The 22,366-nt window shown below is 39.9% G+C and overlaps 4 protein-coding genes across 5 annotated transcripts in view; 3 read left to right on the forward strand and 1 right to left on the reverse strand.

Annotated features, from left to right (window-relative positions):
* Nucleotides 1–5,961: 5,961 nt before the first annotated feature.
* On the forward strand, nt 5,962–8,255 carry LOC106636338 (methyltransferase-like protein 25B). Its single transcript, XM_014348718.2, has 8 exons — nt 5,962–6,084; nt 6,453–6,562; nt 6,634–6,868; nt 6,941–7,089; nt 7,166–7,459; nt 7,529–7,676; nt 7,756–7,865; nt 7,943–8,255. The coding sequence occupies exons 1-8, from the start codon at nt 5,962–5,964 to the stop codon at nt 8,253–8,255; spliced, it is 1,482 nt and encodes a 493-aa protein (XP_014204204.2).
* A 256-nt stretch (nt 8,256–8,511) lies between these two features.
* On the forward strand, nt 8,512–11,366 carry Rab2 (RAS oncogene family member Rab2). Its single transcript, XM_014349545.2, has 4 exons — nt 8,512–8,815; nt 9,386–9,525; nt 9,614–9,970; nt 10,054–11,366. The coding sequence occupies exons 1-4, from the start codon at nt 8,770–8,772 to the stop codon at nt 10,153–10,155; spliced, it is 645 nt and encodes a 214-aa protein (XP_014205031.1). The 5' UTR covers nt 8,512–8,769; the 3' UTR covers nt 10,156–11,366.
* Nucleotides 11,367–12,710: 1,344 nt separating this feature from the next.
* Nucleotides 12,711–15,648, forward strand: Snx6 (sorting nexin 6). Of its 2 annotated transcripts, XM_014351382.2 has the most exons (10): nt 12,711–12,770; nt 13,054–13,272; nt 13,363–13,484; nt 13,559–13,695; nt 13,777–14,084; nt 14,159–14,341; nt 14,568–14,585; nt 14,876–14,939; nt 15,011–15,096; nt 15,176–15,648. In XM_014351382.2, the coding sequence occupies exons 1-10, from the start codon at nt 12,711–12,713 to the stop codon at nt 15,224–15,226; spliced, it is 1,248 nt and encodes a 415-aa protein (XP_014206868.1). In that variant the 3' UTR covers nt 15,227–15,648. The 2 variants fall into 2 exon arrangements, with proteins under 2 accessions (XP_014206868.1, XP_089444703.1); XM_089588577.1 differs by lacking the exon at nt 14,568–14,585.
* Nucleotides 15,649–20,907: 5,259 nt separating this feature from the next.
* dpr12 (defective proboscis extension response 12) overlaps nt 20,908–22,366 on the reverse strand; it is a 114,375-nt gene continuing 112,916 nt past the window's right edge. The window contains exon 7 of the mRNA XM_014348729.3: nt 20,908–21,156. Within this exon, the coding sequence (XP_014204215.2) occupies nt 21,032–21,156 (125 nt within the window). The 3' untranslated portion in view covers nt 20,908–21,031. The remainder of the gene's footprint in view (nt 21,157–22,366) is intronic.

Genomic DNA, 22,366 nt, shown 5'->3' on the forward strand with positions numbered 1-22,366 from the left:
GTGCATGTACATTACGGTACACGCGCGCGTGTGCATCTTTTACTCTTATACCCGAATGGTGCCCCCCCATCCGTGGTGTCGTTGGGCAGACGACGACCGGCAACACATTGAGTTATGTTTGTTTCACGTGTGCACGCGCGAATGTAATCGGGTATAGCGCTTCTTTTTTTTTTTTTTTTTTTTTCACGTTGCGCCAAGGCGTAAAAACCGATTGGGTAATCCTGTATATAGGTACGTACGCGCGTTAAGAAACCGTCATGGGTCTTTTGCAGATGTGTGTATAATAAATCGGCTTCCACGGCTTTGATTCGTTGTTTCCTCTCGATCAACGGCGCCGATTTTTGCCGTTTCACCGAAGCAGTGATGAATCAAGCGTAAAACCGGGGAGTCTTTTTACATATTATTACCTCGATAAGTCCAGTGGCGTATGGATTAATGTATCATGTCCCCGGATGGCTTGTAAATTTTTAATTTTCCAAAATAAATAATTCACGAGAGAGAGGGGCGTTATTATTTACAGACAGAAATGGCCTAAAACACGCCGACGTCCTCCTTCGAGAAAGCGGAGGGAAGAAAGCCACGGGGAGAGCGTCACGGGTGAAGGAACGAGCGCGCGTGTTTCCGATGAACTTAGAAGGTGACCTTGCACAAAGAGTTCACCGTATACCCTCATCATTACTCTCGTTTTCTCGTCCACGTGCTTTCGCTCACCCACTCCATCATTGTAACTATGATGCGCCGCGAGCTGGTATTTCTATTTTTTTTTTTTTTTTTTTTTCTTTCGTTTTACTCCCAGTCGCGCGCGGTCCATCGAAAGTGTGTACGAACGATTAATCCAAAGGATGTGTCCGCGCGTCGATTTCGACGAGTAAAAATAATAAGAGTTCGCGACCAAGTGTATACGTGTCTATATACATATACATACTCGATCCCCGACGCTTTCACTGTGCTCACATACGTGGAAAATGAGTCTCAATAAAACGCGAGATCTTCCCCCTCCGTGCACCCACCCATTCACTTCGAAGGTCTTTCTTATCTCTGCGTGTGTATGGTACACTTGCACTTGAAGTACAATGCAGGCACACGTAAAAGTGCACACATACGCGCAGTTTTACGGCAAAAAGTTTTCTATAGTTTTGTTCTTTTTTTCACGTTCCCCGATCTCTTCACCGGTATAATGTTTCAATTAATACATATCCCCCCCCCCCCCGGGGAGTAGATGACTGACGCGATGCGTGACTCGCGAAAATCCCGCAACGCCGGTTGTTGGATTACACGACGACCAACGCGTCAGCTGGACTTTCTAATAATTTACAATTTCGGCTCCGCGAGTATATATATATAATATATATGGGCTTGTAAATACGTGTGTTTTTCATCCTCGAAACTGTCGCGCGCGAGTTGCCTGCGTTTTTTACATGCACAGCGAAATACCGATCTCTCGAGATCGTTTCGATGCACATACGCAAGGGTCCGCAAAAATTTCGTCAAGCGGATCTTTCCCCCCTCCGACGAGGCGATCGGTATGAGTTTCGAAAGACATCGAGAGCACGCACCTACACACTTGATAATACCTGCACGGAACACATGCTCGCATCGGATGTATAATATATTGTATATTATAGTGATGGTCAATTGGCGAGCGTCCAGGAAGATTCTCTCCCGAGGAAAGGCGAGAAAGAGAGTGTGTGTGCGTGTGTGTGTTTTGCTCGTGTCGTCCTACTTGACACACGGGGGGGAAAAACTTTCACTTGCTCCGATCTCTGCCGAGCAGTAAAGGCAAAAGTTATACACATATACAGCCACGGTATAAGCGGGAAGAATATATCCTTCGCGATGTGTATCATCGATGGAAGCCCGCAAGCTAGTTCCGATGTTCCCTCGAAAGGATGGCTCCCTTCCTACATTTTTTTTTGTACATATATGTATACTCGTACGCCTCTCTCTCTCTCTCTCTCTCCTTGTATATGTACACATTGCCACCTCGCCACACGTCTTGGATGGCCTTTCTCTCTCTCGTTTTTTTCGCTCCATTTCAAAATGTACACTTTGTTTTATTCTCCACTATTGCTTTTTAACAAATCAATAATTTATTCGAGCACATCCGCTCCCCGGGATTATCGATTTTTCCACTTTGACAGCCGTACGCGCGCTAATTGGACTCCGTCGACAAATAGCGCGTCTCTCTGCCCAACAAGAGGAGTTGATTCAATTTGAAGATATACCCGTCGATATGGCACGTCTTACGAGCGCACCTATTTCTTTTCATCGAATTGGGTTACACGTGTATACAATTATTCCCCTTTCCCAATCCATAACTTTGATACATAGCGTACGACAGCTCATAGGTATATAAACACATCTCGGGAGATCGGTATACGTATATTTTATAATCACCGTTAGGTTTCTTTTATTAATTTTTGTGTCCCATCCACGGATGATTGATCCGTTCCAACGCGTGTTTACGTTATTTTGTCAATCCCCGTGGATTCGAATGAATTAAACATAAACGGCCGTTCTCGGGTTCCATGTAGATTTTGTTGGCCGTAAGTGATGGACACCTGGGGCGAAGAAGAAGAAGAAGAAAAAATAGTTGGCGTAGAAAATTATCAGCGAGTGAAAATTACACGCAACGATTCGCCGGGACAAAGAAAAGGCGTTCGGGGGATTTTCAATTTTCTCGCCGCCCGGCAATTTAAAACTCCAGCCGACGCTATCCCCCCCCCCTCCCCGTCGAGGTGCGCTACGCTAATGAACACACCGTATATTATGTATGGAGGCAAAGTTTGGCAAATTCAGGCAATTTAGCCGCGCGACCGGAAAATTGCACACGCGATACAAATATTGTTCGTTAGCGCGGCAAATACGCTCATACTTATATGTATATGTATTATAATGTATGATGGCAGTACCGTCGGGCCATTAAAACTGACGCAAAGCAATTTGCCCGAGCATAGGTGTACAACACACGAGACATGTACAAAATTGTTGTTACATATATTATTACGAAAATGGGATTCCACGTACAGTAGGCACACATACGTGAATAATAATCCGAAAGACGCGTGTCCGCGTAACATAAGTATATTATACGTTATAATTTAGGTAATATCAAGCTGCGCGGAAAGTTTATTTGCGTAAACGTTGCACGATGCGTTTAAATATATGTAGGACAAGTACATGTTTGACAACTCCACTTTGTGTGTTTTTGTGATACTAAAAAAAAAAAAAAAACACATCGTAACTTCCTTCCCGTGTAAAACATACGTGTTACTATGCGCAACACTTGCCAATATTTCCCCAAACAACGTTCATCGGAGGTTAATTTTTATTCTGCGCGCGACACGATGACCGCTACATGCGTAGGGTACAATGTTACGAGACGATCTGGGATTTTGATCTCCTCGAAAGTTTTGCACGGCGCTGCCATAAATCACGCGCGTCGAGAGAAATCAAACGCATGAAGGAAAGAAAAAAAAAAAAAAAAAAAAAAAATTGCAGATGTTGCCAGTTGCACACACATGCGCTCCGAATCCCAAATGCAGCGTACAACTTGGTGCAGGTACACATATACAATGCATATTTTGATACTTGAATTTGGACGATTTTTACTGTTGGCTGAGAAACGAGAGCGACTTTTAGCGCAAGATTTCAACCCATGAAATCCAAGAAAAAACGATTGCTCATAAAATACTTGGGATAAAATCATAATTTCCATCGTAAACGTCGTATCAATAACCCGATCGTGCCTCCAATAAATTTTACAAGTATCGGTACACCATAATGTATACGGACGCTTGACGAGAATGTGCGAAAGTTTCCGTGTATACTAAAAAAGTTGTACCATCTCTATAATATTTTATGCATCCGTATGTATGTATACACATATACGCATATGGGTAATACACATGTTTAAGGCCTGGATGGATACATAACTCCCTGGTAAAAAAAAAAAAAAAGTTTGTTTAAACATCCACAAGAAAATTTTATATAATCACACGCACGCGCCAGCGCAAGTTCTACTGCTTAATTATGCGAAGACGAAAGTAATATGTGCACGGTACAACGTACAATCCGTACAATATGTACAGGTATATAATATATGATGTGTATGTATACGTAATAGACTGACCAACACTTATACTTTCGATTGGCCGAGGCGCTATGATGAGGGCTTCAATTATTGTGCTCTTGTAATGATTTTTTTTTTCTCTCTCTTTCTTTCCTCTCGACTTCAAAAAGCCCGGCTAAATGCCGATGGGCCGAATATAACCATATACGATTCGAGAGAGCGTCGGGAGAGGAGGTTGCGTTGCAATTTTCGCCTCCGAGACCCGATTCCCACCACCACCACCGACAAACGAGCAACGTATAAACATAATATACACTATTTGTATACGCGTATAAAAGTACCCCTATACTTTATATATTTATACTCTTTTATGTGTATATAGGTACTAGATGATATCGTGCACGTGTATATATTATGTACTCGCACACGCGTGTGGTTGTTGTTGTTTGCACCCTTTTCCCGTAAACGAGCACCCGATGGTTCTCTTTTTTTTTTTGCAACATCACAGCGCACAGGCTAAACACAAGTAAGTATGCATATACACGCGCAATCGTTTTACTTAATTGTTTCCTTTCTTTCTTTTGCCCCTCCCCCCCCCCAATGTTGCGTAAATCTAGATTCGATTGGGTAAGGTTTCACAATATCCAATAAGTGATGTACCCATACGCACTAATACGTCAGGGGAGGATGATTAATCTGGGGGATTTCTCGATCGGCTGTTAAAGCGTACATCATTAGCCGGCCAAAAGTGCGGATTCACTTTTTAATCGAGAAGCGACTCGTGCGTATGTATTTTTTTTCTCACGCTGTTACGCGCGGATATATGTACGGGACGAAAGCTTTCCAGGTCAGGATATTATTATAACGTTCCGCGCGCGGACGCGTTCCGAGGAGGAGGAGGTGACGGGCTCTCTGGCGATGATGTGCGCGTGTATAAATATGTATACCTATATAACGATCGAGTTGAGAGAGAGATCGGGAGCACGAAGAGTATGCATACTTATGTGTATCGGTGTATTGTATCGTAAAGCGCGTGTATCCTATATAACGTAACTGATGCGGTGCTGTATGCGCGCGTTATAATGTATATAATACTTGGATGCTTGTGCGTAAGAGTGAAAGTATATATATATATATGTGTGTACAATCGTTTGCTGTGTTTAAAAAAAATGACTAGGGTATAGGTGCACAAGTATATAATAAGTACATCGTACATGGGATACTATAATTATTTTGTACGTCAGAGAGTGTGTACCATCATATAGCAATCGATAGGGTATATACGCGGGCTCTGCTGGTTTTTTTTTTATGCCCTCTCGTGCAGCGTTTCATCGTGGACAGCGGCCAGCGAACTCTCTGTATACGATATATGTAAGACGGTATAGACTTGCAATTAAGAAGTTTTCCGACAGAGAGCTCGCTTTTTTACCTTGCAATTTTTCGCTCGAAGATTAAACTTTTCACGGGAGATGCACGCCGAGGATGATAGTACGTGTATACTCCTTGGTGGTCCGGTCGCTCGAAATGCTGCAATTAGCCATTGTCTGCTCCCTCGCGGAGCGGCTTTTCGACTTGTCAATTACGTTGCAGGTATATATATGCACGACGTTTTGTTTCACTCGCTCGTTCTGCCTAAAAAGTATATGTTCTTTGCAAAACTTTCTTTCCACGAACCTTTTTTTTTTTTTTTTTCTTCTTCTTTCTACTCCCGAGTATCGAGATCAGAAAAATTGTAGCGCGCGACCTGCACTATTTTGCTGATGGGTCTTCTCGAAAATCTGTTATCTCCAAAAGGTAATTTCAATAGAAGATTATTTGGTTTCAAATGGAATTGAATTTCAAATGGGGAGGTGTGATTGGCGCGCGCAAGCCGAAACAGCTGTCCGAAAATGGCCGCGCGCGAGATTGGCACGTGGTGCAGCTGTCGCGTGTGCTCCGAAATTCGCAGTACGATCGATCGGATAACGCGCGTTTTGGAGATCTACGGCTGGATGCTGGACGCTTACGTCGTGGTACCATTACTTTTCTCTCATCTAACAACTGTATTGTATAACTACTGCGGAAAAAAATATGTGTATCTTGTGCGAGGAAACCTTTTAAAGAGTCTCTTACGTTAAATAATATTCATGAGATGTGGAATGAGATAAAAATGTACTTGTGGTACTCGTTTAACTTAAATATATAGTATGCCCGCGTTTCCTTTAAATGATTTCTCGGTCTCCTCTTTTTTTGTTCTTGCCATAATTGCCATTGTTTACAATCATAGGTGCGCCATCTCTTGTAGAACACACACACAACATGACGCGTGGGCTACAATTTCGAATTTCGATCGAATATATTATTCTTTATTGATTTGAAATCAGTTTTCGTCCGATTGTAGGATTTCTTCCAAGACAACGTGTGGCAGAAAGTCCCAAAATGTTGGACAAACTTTTTGGACGGAGCAAGCCCGGAGGAATTGGGAAATTGGATGCTAAAAGAGTCAGGGAGGTAAGTCGTCCTCAATACGCTGATTATGCTTCTTAATTTTTACGCAACACTAATAAATTTTTTCGATCCAGCAAACTCGTCTGGCCACTTTCGTTGCTGGCCCTCAGGGCGTTTATAGAGAGCGTAGAGATACCCAGGGACCACAAAGGGCCTTCCAAATTCAAATGCTCGTCGGATGACACGCGTTTTGTTAACGAGTTGGTCACTGACGACGAAAAGAAAGCCGGTGTTCTAGGACAATTCGCCAATTTGTTCACCAAGCACGTGAAGAAGAAAAAAAGATACGAAATCGACGTCTTGTCACAGGTGATAATGATCAGAGTATACTATATAATTATGTATACGTGCAGATTTCACTTTTGCAAATTATATTTTCAGATAGCCGCTAAGTGCGCTAATGCGGCGGGCTGCAAGTGCATCGTCGACATCGGAGCGGGTATGGGTCATTTGGCGAGGGCACTGGCTTATGGGCATCAACTGTGTGTCATCTGTGTTGAGCAAAACGAGTCGTTGTTGGAAACCGCGAGGTATGTAGAACGTACGGAGTATCTAATTGAAATTTTTTTCACGTTAATTCATATTTTGCGTTTCTCGACTGCTTAGGAAATGGGATGAACAGCTTAAGGTGTCAATTACGAAGCATGTGTCGGATTTTAGCGAAAAGAAGCCCCAGCATGTGTCCCTCCTAGTAGGAGTGACTCGAGCTGCCAGGAAACAATTGGCAAATCAGTTGTCTGGAATTTTTGTGGAGAAATTCCATGATAATAGTGGCTTCGGTTTGATTGGTCTACACCCCTGTGGTGACTTGGCCGCTACACTTCTCAAGTTTTATGCATCGGAAGAAAAAGCCAGGTTCATATGCATAGTTGGCTGTTGCTATATGAAGTTGACCACGGGGTAGGCTAGTTTAAAATACCTAAGAGTGTTTAATTTTTCAAATACTTTCAAGTTTAGTTTTAATTTTAGCGACAACACCGATAGGGGGTACCCAATGAGCCAATACTTACTGGAGAACAACAATTACGAGTTATCGTATGCTGCTATGGAAGTGGCCTGCCATGCTATTGAAAAACACTGTGATAAGTTGAAGGCGAGCGACTACAGCGATTTAAAAGTAAGCGAGAAAACCAATATTCGTCCCTGTGAAACGTATATAAGATTTGTTTTTAATCGTCATTTTATTGACATTACAGGTTCACGCGTACCGCGCTGTGTTGGAGTGCCTTCTTATTGAGAAAAATCCTAGTTTAAGACACGCGCAGCTGAAAAGCACCAAAATCAAGCTGGACACCACTTTTAGAGAGTAGGTCTTCTAAGTCTGATTAAAATCGTTTCTACGTTGAATCGGTAAGTTTGAAAGAATTTAAATTTCTTTTGCAGATACTGCAGCAGCGTCACAGCAAATTTAGATGTGCAACATCAGCCAACAAAAGCCGATGTAGAAAGCGACGTTGTGAAAAGCTTTTTGGAGCAATGGAAGAGGGTTTTGATCTTTGCTTCGTTGAGATTATTCATAGCTCCGCTGGTGGAGAGTCTGGTATTGTTTGATAGATTTTTATACCTGTCGGAATTGAATTTATCGCCCTCCCTGAAGGCAGAATTTGACTCGCGAGTCTCACCGAGAAATATCCTTTTGGTATCCACGAAAAAGAAGACTGATACTTTAAGTAAACTCGACAGTTACGTCGACTGAAAAAAAAAAGATCATTGTTACTCGTTATGAATATGCAAATAAATTTCTATACTTAAAATTCTCAAAAGTTAGCCGCATTTAGTGTAGACCTTCACACACCTTCTCTCAATAATTTAAAATCTGTCAAAAATTCGCGGGCAGATCGTTACAACGGCGAAGACAACCGAAGAGAGCCGAAGCTCAGCCATCTGTTCGCTCGTGGGTGACGTCACCAATCAGAGAGAGAGAGAGAAGAAGAAAGAGAAATAAAGAGCCCCGAGAGCACATCATCAGCAGCAGAAGGCGATAAGCAAAATTTTGTTTTGCTCTCTCTTTCTTGCCTTTTTATTACTATTATCTTGCTGCAGCTTCGCATCGCCCAAAGTATTAGCAAAGCAAAAGCAGGGCCTATAATAGCCAAGAAGAGCACCATCAAATCAGATCAGAGGGTCGAAGAGCAGCGCGAGCGAGTGTGTGTTTTTGTGTGTGGTGTGTACAGTGCTCATCGTTTGTTGGGATATTTGTCTATGCGAAAATGTCGTACGCCTACCTGTTCAAGTACATCATCATCGGGGACACGGGTGAGTTGAGCCTTTGTTAGGCTATGGTGATCTCGAGCATTAAGTACCTAGTGTTGACGCCTCGACTACTACGCTTAGAACTCTACGTTTTATTTTGTGTAAACGCGCATTCTAACTATAGGTACTTTTCTTCACAAACATTATGCCTTTTGACAGTTCCATAAACCCATTGACTTATTCACTCGAGCAGTTTCCTTTTCTTACGTTGTCATTCAGCAAGACTAGATGATGATGATCATCTCCGCACTAAGTAATCCGTGACGCATTATCGCGAGTGGCTCGTCTTACCAAGATGAATGCAATATATGCACACCCGAGATTCTGCATTAATTTATTCGCAATCTCGCGAGAATGGAGCTCGCAGATTTTATCCTCAATGTTAATAAATACTCATTGCTCGATATCTGTATATTTCTGCTCCAAAAGAGTTATTCATGTCACTATTTTTTTCTTTGTTGTATATAAACGCTTTGTTTACTTTTGCGACAGTTTCCGAGAGAGCTTTTTTATTGTAGTGTATGTGGAGGATTGCTAATGATGTTTTTATTTATTTGTTCATTCGCGCAATAGGTGTTGGAAAGTCGTGTCTTTTGCTGCAATTCACAGACAAACGATTCCAGCCAGTGCACGACCTCACCATTGGGGTAGAATTCGGAGCTCGCATGATCACCATCGACGGCAAACAGATCAAGCTTCAGATTTGGGATACTGTGATTATATTTTCACTTTTTTTGATAGCCTTTTCCTGTTTTACGAAATGAGTTTCTCGTTCATGTATGAAATCCATGTGGTAAACAGGCTGGACAGGAAGCATTCCGGTCAATTACTCGGTCCTACTACAGAGGAGCAGCTGGCGCCCTGCTCGTTTACGACATCACTCGCAGGGAAACCTTCAATCATTTGACCACGTGGTTAGAGGATGCAAGACAGCACTCGAATTCCAACATGGTCATTATGCTGATTGGCAACAAAAGCGATCTTGACGCCAGAAGGGAAGTCAAGAGAGAAGAGGGCGAGGCTTTTGCCAAGGAGCATGGACTGGTCTTCATGGAAACCAGTGCAAAGACTGCGGCTAATGTCGAGGAGGCTTTCATAAACACAGCCAAGGAGATTTATGAGAAAATCCAGGAGGGTGTATTTGACATTAACAATGAGGTTCTTGGATTATTTTATTTTTGACTCGTCCATGCATTCATAATTTATGGTCGTTTTAATGGTGAATTAACAAATCTTTAAAGGCTAATGGAATCAAGATTGGACCTTCACATTCCCCAACCAGTACTGGTGGTATAGCAGGAACTGGTGGTCAGGGCAGTGCACAAGGCGGTGGATGCTGCTAGGGGATGGGTCTCAGGTGTCCACCGATTCACCCCTCAACAATTTGAACTGACTATCTCATTCCTGCTCTTTGTTTTCACTACAGGAAAGCGCCTACATTTGATTGTTTTTTTATTTATTTATTTTTTTTCTCAATCTTTAGATAACAAGTGATGAGGGCAGTGTATTTATATTCTTATTATTATTACTATTTAATGATAACACAACGGATAGGTTTATATAATTATTGTAAGGCAAATTGTTCTATATCATGATGCACCTCCGATGAACAAAGCCGTTACAAATTTTTATAAACACCATCGAAAATCTCATTTTCATGTTTTTGGTGACTTCTGAGAAGCAGGAGAAAAAATTGTACAATTATCTGAGAAATATTTACGTTATGTGTGGATTTTATTGTAATTCTACACGTTAAAAACAATGAACTATGTTCCTCTCGCTGATATTTTATTTTTTAAATCTTTTTTTTCTTAAAGACGACTTGCACTGATAGTTTTTTTTCAAGGTAATATCATACTTTGAAGCAGGAGTGTTGATTTATGCTCATTAAACTTACACAACTTCAATGTACTTGTACGTATTATTGCTACACCAAAATGAACTAAGTATGAAAAAAAAAAAAAAAAAAAATATTCCATTAACTGTGTTGAAGTTATACATCGCTCAAAGGGCGTCAAAAATGACATTGTCTACACCTAATTGAGAATTTCTCAAGTGTTTACTTGATTCGTTTGTTAGATTTAAGGATTTTAGTCGACGCTATTCCTGGCGCTTTTTTGACGCGATGATTAACACGTGTAAAAAATAAATTGAAGTGATTGTGATGAACGTGACTTTGATTTCAAATAAAAAAAAAAAAATAAAAAAAAAAATGGAAAAGTCGAATTGGTCATGATGATTTCTTTTTACATAATCACGATTAAAATTTGGTGATCCTCCATTGAGGGAAATACCACAGCCAATACTTTGTACACATTGATTCGCAGTATATATAAGTATACAAATAGGTAAAATTACAAATGTTAAGATCATAGGAAAATTTTTTTCATCAAACAGACGATAGTAGACCAGTTATTTCAATCATCTACTTATCTGTGAAATAATTACTAGTCAGATAAAATGAAATTGTTTTTATGAAATATGACGAAATTATAACCAAATGTATACTTGAATTCATACAATAATAAACATATATTATAAATAATCATAATAATGTCTAGTAGCTACTAAAAGACCGACTTTTTAAATTATTATTTTCATAAAGCTTTGAAAAAACGCCAAAAGGGTGTAATTTACAGGGGATACCAATATTCTTAAAGACACACCATGCAGAATAGGATTGATGGAATATATTTCGTATGTTTGTACATTAAATATGAAGAACATTCTTTGTAAAATTTACAGTCCAATTGCTTTATAGAAAGTAAAAAATGCTTATTGGCAAGATCTCTGTTTTGCTGAAATTTCAAAGTAAAACCCACTTAAACATCTGCTGTTAAACTCTAATCCTACATATATATACATATACATATACTATAAATAACATGAATGAATAAAAAATTTAATTTAAAATCAAGCGATCTTAATTATTTTACAACAAATTCTTCATTCCGACCGTTTTAAATTATTTTTAACTCTTTTAATTTTGTTTTGAAATTAAGTATTAAATTACAGAGAGTGAGAGAAGGAAAAAACTTACTCATACTCTTATTATAATTTGAATGATGTATAATTATATTCATCATCAAGATGAGGGATGCTGTACTATTGGTGACGTATCATCTATATACTAAGTATACATGGATGCTGAGTTGCTGAGTGGTAGTAAATAGAATCTATATACTATATACTTACACCTAGAGCAGAAGCAGATAAACAATAAAGACGAGAAAAAGAGAGACAAATTAAAACGGAGAGCATCAACTGAGCAAGTAAGTAAATAAAAAGCAAAGCGGTGTACTCCTAAAGTATACAATATATATATATGTATATCCGCATTGTTATTATTGTGTTGTCATCGTTGACACAGGTTAAGTTGGGCGTAAGGAGCAGCGCAGCAAAAAGCGCTGTCAACTTATTATTATTGCTCCGGACGGTTACACGAAGTGCAGTCGCATATACAACCTCATATATATCTACCCACTGCGGCATTGCGGAAGAGAAGAGAGTATGAGAGCTGGAGGTAATAGCGAGGGTAATTAACGGAGCACGGGAACAGTGGTGAAAAAGGTCGGTAGGCCAGAGTGGAAGAGAAAAATAAATAAATAGGATCAACGAAGGAGGAGGACGCTCAAGAGGCGACCGCCGACGACACACAGACGCCATGATGGTAGGTGGAACCTGTTATCATTTTCAGATGGCAGCCGGTTGCTTGCTTGTTTATTTGTTCTTTTTTATCTCTTATTACTCTTTGATATCATTTGCTTGTGTATAATGTGATAAAGTCTACTTGACTCGTGTAGAGACGCCACTCTTCTCATATTTTGCCTTGTATGCTCTCGGGTTTCCTCCCCTATTTCATCTTTGGTGGTTTGTATCTGAAGGGATTCTGTGTATGATGTTGCAGGACGGAATCTGCGAGACCAACGACATCATCAACAACGGCCCGGCCAAGAAGGTATACCTTCATTGTTTACTAAGTACTTACTGTGCATTTATAGAGTTTACGCCTTTTTGCTTATCATTTCTTTCCTCTTCACCACCCGACCCTATACGATTATCATTATCACTCCAGTCCAGTCATAATGTATTGTTCTCTTGTGACGTGTGCATTTTGCCATAAATGCGTGCGTCTCTCTTTTCATATTATGTGCAGTCCACACTCGCGAATGTTGGGTGTTTCTCCCTCTTATCGTTTTTTAACCAACGGCTGGAGATTGTGATGTGAAATTTATTTGCAGAGTATTTCTAATGAATCGTCGCTGGAGCACAACGAAAAGCCACTGCAGGTTGATATCTCGGATGCCCTCAGTGAAAAGGACAAAGTTAAGTTTACGGTGCACACGAAAACGTCGTTACCTGCCTTCCAAAAGGCCGAGTTCTTCGTCGTCAGGCAGCACGAGGAGTTTGTCTGGCTGCACGACCGATTCGAAGAGAACGAGGAGTACGCTGGTTATATTGTACGTTTTTTTCATTACGTTTCGTTTTGCCATTGCCATTGCATGTGCCTTTGAAGTTAGAAAAACTTCATGGCTTTGGGATACTTTTAGATTCCACCCTGTCCTCCAAGGCCAGACTTTGATGCTTCTAGAGAAAAATTACAAAAGCTCGGAGAGGGTGAAGGTAGTATGACGAGGGAAGAGTTCATGAAGATGAAACAGGAGTTGGAAGCGTAAGTGATAAATATTTCATTGATTTCATCTTTTTTTTTTTTAATGTGTTATTCATAGTGATGTGTACTTACAGAGAGTATCTGGCAACTTTCAAAAAAACTGTTGCCATGCATGAAATGTTCTTGACTCGCCTTGCACACCACCCAGTGTTCCAGAATGACCACAATCTTAGAGTTTTTCTAGAGTATGATCAAGATCTTTGTGTAAGAGGTTGGTTCATGCTTTTGATGTTTTATTAAAAATAGTTAATTTTTTTTTTTTATGTATGCTCATAACAAATTGGTTTTGTAGGTAAAAACAAAATGGAGATGTTTGGTGGATTGATGAAATCGTTTTCAAAGACCAAAGACGAGTATTACCTGTCTGCAACTGTCAAAGACGTCAATGACTTTTTTGATCAAGAAATAGCATTCCTTACACAATACCATCAAAACTTGAAAGACGCCACGAGTCGCGCTGACCGCCAAACCGTAAAGCACAAAGACGTCGCCGATTCGTACATCAAAGTCTCAGCTATACTTTTACAATTAGCCACAACAGACACGGGAAAGCTTGAAAAATTATTAACGAAAATTTCCGAGACATTTGAAAAGATCCGGGTAACTATGACGTTTATCCAAACTTTTAAATTTGTGCTGTGGTAAGTTTTTAACAATTGAATTATTTTTCGTAGAAAGTGGAAGGGCGTGTGGCGTCGGATGAGGACCTGAAACTTTCCGATACCTTACGCTATTATATGAGAGACACAGCGGCTGGAAAGAGGCTATTGATTCGAAGGTTAAAAGCGTTGCATACCTATGAAACAGCAAACAGAGCTTTGGAAAAAGCACGTGCCAAAAATAAGGATGTACATGCAGTGAGTATCCACTTAATTTTTATTTCAAATGGTGCTAAACTACTGAAAAATATTTTAATTCTAATACTACAGTAGAATATTTCTAAAAATACTACTCGTAAATTTTGATAATTCGTAAATTAAAATAACTAAAGTTTGTGTTGCTTACTTCTTTCTTTGGTGAACTTTAATTAAACAAACAAACACATGATTTTGACGACTAATCCAACTTTTCTTGCTCCTAAAGGCACTGGAAGTATCAGAGGTGTGTCTTTTTCTTATATGAAACGTTTATTTATTGTTATCAAGTGCAAAGATTAATTTTCCTTACCCTTAGAGCTTATATGATTTTACTTTTTGTCTCGTATCTTTAATTGTGTTTTAATTTTTGCACTGTAAATAATTATTTTGTGTCCATGCAGCATGCAGTTACTTAATAATGCACGATGGATGTTACATGCTTATAAATGGAGTTTTTGCCTCTTGAATGTCTATAGGATGTTCCAAAAATTACCATTTTTTTCATTCATCAATATTACGCACTTGATATTCCAGGCAGAGCAAGCACAAACCGAAGCGTGCACAAAATTCGAACAGATGTCGTTGAAAGGAAAAGAAGGTACTTGAGGCTTTTCGCATTATCCATAAATTTTATTACTGGTATATTCTTATAAACTCAATTTCCTTCAGAACTTCTTGATTTTAAAACAAGACGAGTGGCTGCCTTTAAAAAAAATCTCATCGACTTGACGGAATTGGAAATAAAACACGCAAAGGTATGTACGTGATATTTAAAATAGTCATTAAAGCATTGAGTGAAATATTTAATTAAAATTTATACTTGTTCCAATTTAGGCTCACGCAGAATTGATAAAAAAGTGTTTAACGGCACTTAGAGATGAGTGATTCGGAATAAAATAACTTTTAAAATTATCAAGACTACTTGAAGACTAACTAATGCAAATAATAATGTATTTATAAAACTACATTTATTATTCTATTGTAATATATTATATTTTTTGTTATTCCAAGCTGCATTAGCGCGCTAAATGAAAATATAAGATAATTAGGTATGCCGAATGATTGTACTAAGGAGTGAATGAACTTTTCTACGTTGATTTATAAAGCTGTAAAAAGCTTTGAGATATAGATTTTTTGATTACTAAACATCTCTTTTTTACAAAACATATTTGATAATCTTTGCATAATACAATAAAAGCATCATTGCGACAACTGAATACGCTCACAAGTTTAGAATCTCCTTATATACAGTCAAAATCTTTTTATCTGTTATGTTTATCAATTTACAGCTCTTTATATTATTATGTAAATGAGATCATAGATATGTAAAAAAAAATATATATATATACATATGTATGTAATGATAACCTTGTATACATATGATTAATGTTTTTATTGATAGAATCAATAAAAAAAAAAATTTGGAATTTTTACTACGACTTTTTCGAATTTATTGCTAAAAAAATTATCCTTCTTAAAAACTAAAAAAAAAAAAATAAAAATACTTAATGAGAGTAACATGAATAAAGAAAAAAAAAAAAAAAAGATCAGCATTTAGGGCTGGCGAGTAATGAAAATGAAAACAATTTATTTCGCATAATTTTTATTGAATCGGATCATTCCATACTAATATAATACATGATTGCAGACATATACTGAGAAATTCTTGAAGATGCAAGTATCATTTGAATCCTTTGGTATTTTTTTTTTTTTTTTCCTGAAATTCCACCATAATTTAATCGTATATTTATCGTTCTTAATCTTAATATTAACAGACCCTACGAATAGCCTATATAAAGTCGTGCACGCAGCAAAGCACGAAGTCTCCGGTAATGACAATAATTATTCTTCGTATATTAAATTTTTCACAAATTTCCCCCCACGACTTTTCCCTTTTTCCAAGCGTTCGTGAACTGCTGCGCGCACATTTATATTCTCTTATAATCATCTCTCCTCTCCCTCGCTCTCCTCCTTTTTTCGGCCCCACCATTTTCTCACGACTCTCGTATATTATCTTCTTATAATTATATCATAGTCAAATGAACCGTCGCAGCTCTTTTTTCCCTTCATTTATTTATTTATTTTTTTTTTGATTCGCAGTAATTTATCGGCTGAAATACATATTTATACGTAATAAATAGAAAAAACTCTCCCTAAAAAAAGACATTTGCATACATTGCACTTTAGTGCGTAATCGATTTATTTATTTATTAATTTTTTTTTCATCTTTCACCATCATTACACCTTATTATTTTTAAACATGGAAAAACGAAGAAAAGAAGAAAAAATATATTATACGACCTTCTCTCACTCACACCTACATCGACACACACTCTCCCTTCTCACTCTCCTACGCTATTATTCATTTTAATTTATCATATCTTTTTTTTTTTCTTTTTTTTTTTTTTTTTTTTTTTTTTCAATGACGACGGCGCCTGTGACATGTCACTTTTTTTTATTCCTCCTCTTTTCTCTTTCGACAAGAAATGTCTCTCGACTAATGAGTCCACACGCGACTTGCCTCGGCCAATTTGTACTCCGCTACTTCCCCAACTGGGTTACACACTCCTTTTCAATCCCATGCACACATGCTGTATGCGCTCGTACCCAAACACACAAATGCATATACCCACTCGCGGGGAAAAAAAAAAAAAAAAAAACTAGAAACAGAGAGCGCGCTGGTAACCGCGGCAGGATACTTTCAAAATCAATTTCATCGGATTGAATTTATCCGCGGCAAAGCTGCAGGTAGTCGAGCAATGTGAAAAGAAAAAGAAAAAAAAATAGGAGCGGGGGAGGGCTCTCGCGGGGAGTTGTGTATATATATATATATACGAGGTCGAGCGCATTAGCACCGCGATTGAAATTTTTCGTCAAAGCAATCCAAAGGGACGCCGAGTTGGAAAAAAAACAACCCTTTTTTCCCACCCTTTTGCGACACGGGAGGTAGAGTTAATAACACACGTAGAGTCATCACTGCATCGGGGTGTGGGGCACACTCTCCAACAGATGCAGTTATACACGTAAAGTATACTTGCAATTAATTTGAACAATCGCTCGCGCCCGACGCGAAAGAAAAAGAGGGGAGGAGTGCACGCACTCTCGAGAGCAGTTTTCATTTCGAGCTCATTACGGGGCCCTCTGTCGCTCGCTGCGATTCATTATATCTACACGACTTCCGCGGCGCGTCTTCTTGCACCTTCGTTATTTATTCTCTCCTCTCTTGGCTATTTTTTTTTTTTTTTTCTTTTCCTTTCACTACCGAGTCCCCCGGATCTAGCTCTAATGGAGCCGTAAAAAGCATAGCAGCCCCGGCTCTTCTTCGGCCGTTTTTGCGATAAGCCTCCGAGGAGAGCCGGCTCTCGGTGGGCGTTAGCCCTCGCTTCGTTATGTTCGCCCTCTTTGACTTTTATTAGCGCGCGGCTGAGTGTTTTCTTTTTTCTCTTTTTCCAAAATTACCTCGCTCCTCCCACTTCAATTGTGCGAAACGCGCGATGGACCTTTTTCTCGAAATGGCACTCGTATCCGGTCTCCTTGGCTGACTCGGCTTGTAGGTGTACGCGTTAAATGTATTTCGTTAAAATTCTCGTTATTCCGATACCGAAGGTAATTTCCACGCGAGATGAAGTCACACGTTGGTAATCCAATCCGATTATATACAATACTATGGCGGCAGTAGTTGAATTACGCGTCTTTTCCATTATTCGGCTCGCACATGCAGCACCTGTACGTTTCAAATAAAAATAACTAAGTACAACAAAAAAAAAACAAAAAAAAAAAAAAAAAACAGTCGTGTACGGAAACCCTATGATTCTCTCGAGACAAGAGCGTAACTTTTTTATTCTCAGCCCCCAAAGGCATAACTTTTTCCAGCTTCGCTGTGTATTTGCGACTCACGTACACTTGCGCGAGAGCTCTTGAACGGGCGTAATGATTTTCCCCCACTTACCGGCGAACCGCGGAAAAACAAGGGAAAAATGATCGAGGAAGGGAGTAAAAGTTCGATAAGCCGAGGAGCGTACATCACACAGCGGAGTCCTAATTAGCGCGAAAGTAATTTACGAGAGCGCGCGGGGGTGCTTGTCTCATTATTGGCGCAATCCCTCCTCCTTGACTCGGTATGTAAAAGTGGCGACTCTGGCAACTGTGCATCGACGCAAGAAAGAACCCCTGCCCCATTTTTTTTTTTTTTTTTTATTGCATTAAACACCGATTGCAGAGAGAAAACAAAAACAAACTTTTTTTTCCCGCGTTTCACCGACTCGACGCGAGGAGATCTCTCTTTTTGATCATTAGGCGGGCTCTTGTCTCTCCCCCCCCCGCACCCCTTCACTCCGCGCTTCGGTCGATGAATTAAAATCAAGTCCGAGCTCCCGAGCATTGCGGATTCAGGAAGTTTTTGCGCCGGAGAGTCCAGCTTTTTGCTTGGACTTACTTCGTTACCGATTGCAAAGAAAAGTAGTACTGTTTCAAAAGTACAATAGTAAGTAGTACAATAATCATCAAGTTTAGTCTTATCGTTACGGTTTTTCTGGAAACACCTGAACACACGAAAAGTAAATACTTTTGGGCAGTCGCTGGCTGATAAATAATATTTCATTTACGCGATTTACCATTGTATATAATAATAATAATAATAATTAGTTTATAGTATCATATTAATCGAAAACCCGATATCTTTTGGTGCTCCGATCCACAGAGTAGTACCAAACTAAATAAATCTGTGCAAAATCATTTAAAGATCTCAGTCAAAAACGAGCAACGTAACATGAATCAGTCGATCTCCGATACGAAATCGAAATGGGAAGCAAGTTGTATACATGCATAAAGGATATACCGGTTAAAGTTAAAAGTCACCCGCTCGCTCTCGCAGCCAAGCACAAGCGTCGTTTTGTTGGAAACAATCACGTTTCGCGAAATCGTATAAAAGTACACGATAGGGGAGGAGGAGGGAGACACAAGTCGATGTACATGGTCGCGCTGTAGCTGTGTGTACATCACTAGAAACGAGTCCTCGGCGAGTCGATCGGTAAGAAAAATATACCCGATTCCAGTTGATTCCCGAGCGATGAATAGCTTACGAGAGTCCTCCCCACCCCCCACCCAACCCTCGGTGGTGCTAATTTAAAGGATATAGCCCCGAGAAAAGAGGAGGCGTGAATAAATAAACACGAGACGAGCAGCAGATTCGACGGCCATTCGTCTCCTCTTGTTCATTCCCGACCTCCTCGTTCCCCCAACGAATCAATAAGAGAAAGGGATGGCTCGCCCGATTTCCTTCCGCCTCATTCATATAAATATATATACCCATACAGAAAACACCACTATACGCGATAGGTATGGGTATACGTACACAATGGGATAAACGAGGGCGATTGCGAATATTTACATAAATCGGGGTAGGGCGCGCATAATGACTCGTAACAGCCGATCGGCGGAGGAGCGTCGATTTAGCGATGCTTTTCTTCTCTTCTTTTTTCTTCTCCGATAAATAAAAGGACGAGCGTCCCCGCCCTCTCCCTGGCAACTGAGGCAGTTTTGTCAATTCCGCAGCGCCGAGTGAATCGCGACCGATTTGCTAATCGCGAGTGAATCCCCAATGTCCCGTGTACGCGTGCCTCGATCACCCCATATCCACGAGCTCGCGTGTATACGTATATACATACCCAAAGTTGAATGAACCTATATTTATTTTCCAACCGTTTGCCGATTTTTGCCCGGTGCATACGTTTATTCGCATCAGCCGGATCACGCGGCTCCCCAGAATGATACAGGTACACGATACATTTGATACCACGCGCGTGAAACAATGTTATATACGGAGGGGGAGGACCGATAGAGCTGTCTATGTATGTATACCAAAGCACTCTCGCACATACAGCTGCGTTTGCGTCCCCGGAAAAAAAAAAAAAAAAAGAGGTAGTCTCTCTTCTTTCTCTATTTTCGCGCGATGTAGGTTGCGTACATGTATACACGAGCCCACTGTGCGAGCGTAATAACTCGCGAGTTCCGCTGACGTTGCTGACTCTTTTTCCTTGTTTCTTCGTTTTTTTTTTTTTTTTTACACATGCCACCAACCTTCGCCTAATACGTTGTTGTTATAACTTTTTATTTTTCCCTCGGTTATTTATTTATTTTTTTTCATTTTTTATACACATTACATCCTGTACGTTCGTAGGGTGTTTTTCTTTTTGTTTTTCTTTTTTTACTTTTTACTTTTTGCGATAAAAACGCGAGTAACGCAAATATACATAGTTATACTGATGAAATAATATGACAATATAACGATCATCTCCTTTCAATTATTTATCCTTTTTTTTTTTTTTTTTTTGTTTAATTTTATATCATTTTGTTTTTCTAAACGACGTAATTTTTTAATGGCGTGGACATTTGTTGTTTCACTTGTAAGAGTGTGTGTGTGTAGTGTATAATATATAACGTGTTGTGTCGGTTAATGGGTGTAACGGTGCGCGTGTGAGCGTGTGTTTTTGGTTGAAAGTCCTTAATCCCCGTCCAGTCCGCGGGCGCATTTTATACATAATATATTTATATTCTTTATTTTTATTTTTATTTTTTTTCCATTGCTGAGACACGTGTTTTCTTGTTTATTTTTAATATGATATATATCTCTTGCTCCCGCTGCTGCGTGCGAGTGAATTTTGTTGTAGTCGAGCGTGTGTGCAGCGGGGCTTATCGGAGTCCGTAGCCGAGGGCCAGCGCCTGGAGGAAGAGGAGCACCGGTAGCGAGCACCGGCCGATCTCGAGCCGCGAACCGGTCGACGTTTTGCGCCGCAGGATCGCCGCCATTTTGTCACCTGAAACACACGCGTAGATTTTTCATTAATAATACATTTTTACGGGATGCGTGGCGAATGCGCGCATCTTCGAGATGAAACGTGAACTTTTTTTTTCTTTTTTCTTTTGAGCGCAATAGTGTTACAGCCTCTCCTTGCAGGCGAGTCTCGTTCTTGCGGAGCCGCGCGTGTGGGCGCATACGAGAGCGTATGTATGTTCAAGGGAGAGCTGCTGCTGAATTTTTCATGCTCGTCGTCGGCCTTTGCTTTTAAAATCATGTCAAACGCGCACTTAATGCAGGAGGAGAGGAGACGCATTATCGACTTGCGTGTCTTGGGGGGGTGTTTCGTCAGCTGCTTATCGTGCCCCCCTTTTCTCTTCGAATGTACCAAAGGACGAGGGCGTCTTATGTTTTTATGTAAAAAAAAAAAAAATATTTTATACTTGTATGTTGATCCTTACAGTAAAATGAATCTACGAGTATTAAAACGCAGCGTCATACGATAATATACTTTCGGTCTAGACACATTGATCGTGCTATATGTCCAAATATATTTTTTTTTCTTCAAATTTATCTGTTTGCCAATTGTAATAGCTCGGAATAGCGATCGTATTTTCATTGGAGCACTGAAGCAACAAATACGATTGATCCAAACCCACGGAAAAAAAACGACAGAAACCAAAAGTGTAAAATACAGACATCGATCGCGTACTGCCGAATGAAAAAAAAAAAAAAAAAAAAAAAATTCGAGGCGAACTGTTCGAATATGGAATTTTGTTCCCGCATACACCTGTGGTAGGAAATTCCCTCCGGTACTGAGCACACACTGAATGGGAGGCGGGAAAAACTCCAATTCAAAAGCTTGAAACTCACAAATTTTTGCCGATCACGATGTATACACCTACTACGCCCGATGAACATCAAAAACGAAAAAAAAAAAAAGAGTTATTGACGTTTAGAAAAAAGAGCCACGGGAGTGGAATAAAATAAAACGTGCACCCACACACACACACACACTCGCGCGTACACAATTTATTTTGTCGTCACCGACGAACGATGATGTGCTACTCAAACGTTCGAAACGGGAATTTTCAATTCCTCCCCCCCAACCCCCTATATTCCTCCAAATTCCGTAATGCGATTACGCCCCCCCCTCCCCCCGTAGGTATATGGATTGTCTAACTTCCCTCGCGAGCTTTGCCCTCCACCTAACTCGCCAATTCGAGTTT

Source organism: Copidosoma floridanum, unplaced genomic scaffold (assembly GCF_036245765.1).
Source record: "Copidosoma floridanum isolate Cflo_tuat_1 unplaced genomic scaffold, Cflo_Japanese_pri ptg000007l, whole genome shotgun sequence".
NCBI lineage: Eukaryota > Metazoa > Arthropoda > Insecta > Hymenoptera > Encyrtidae > Copidosoma > Copidosoma floridanum.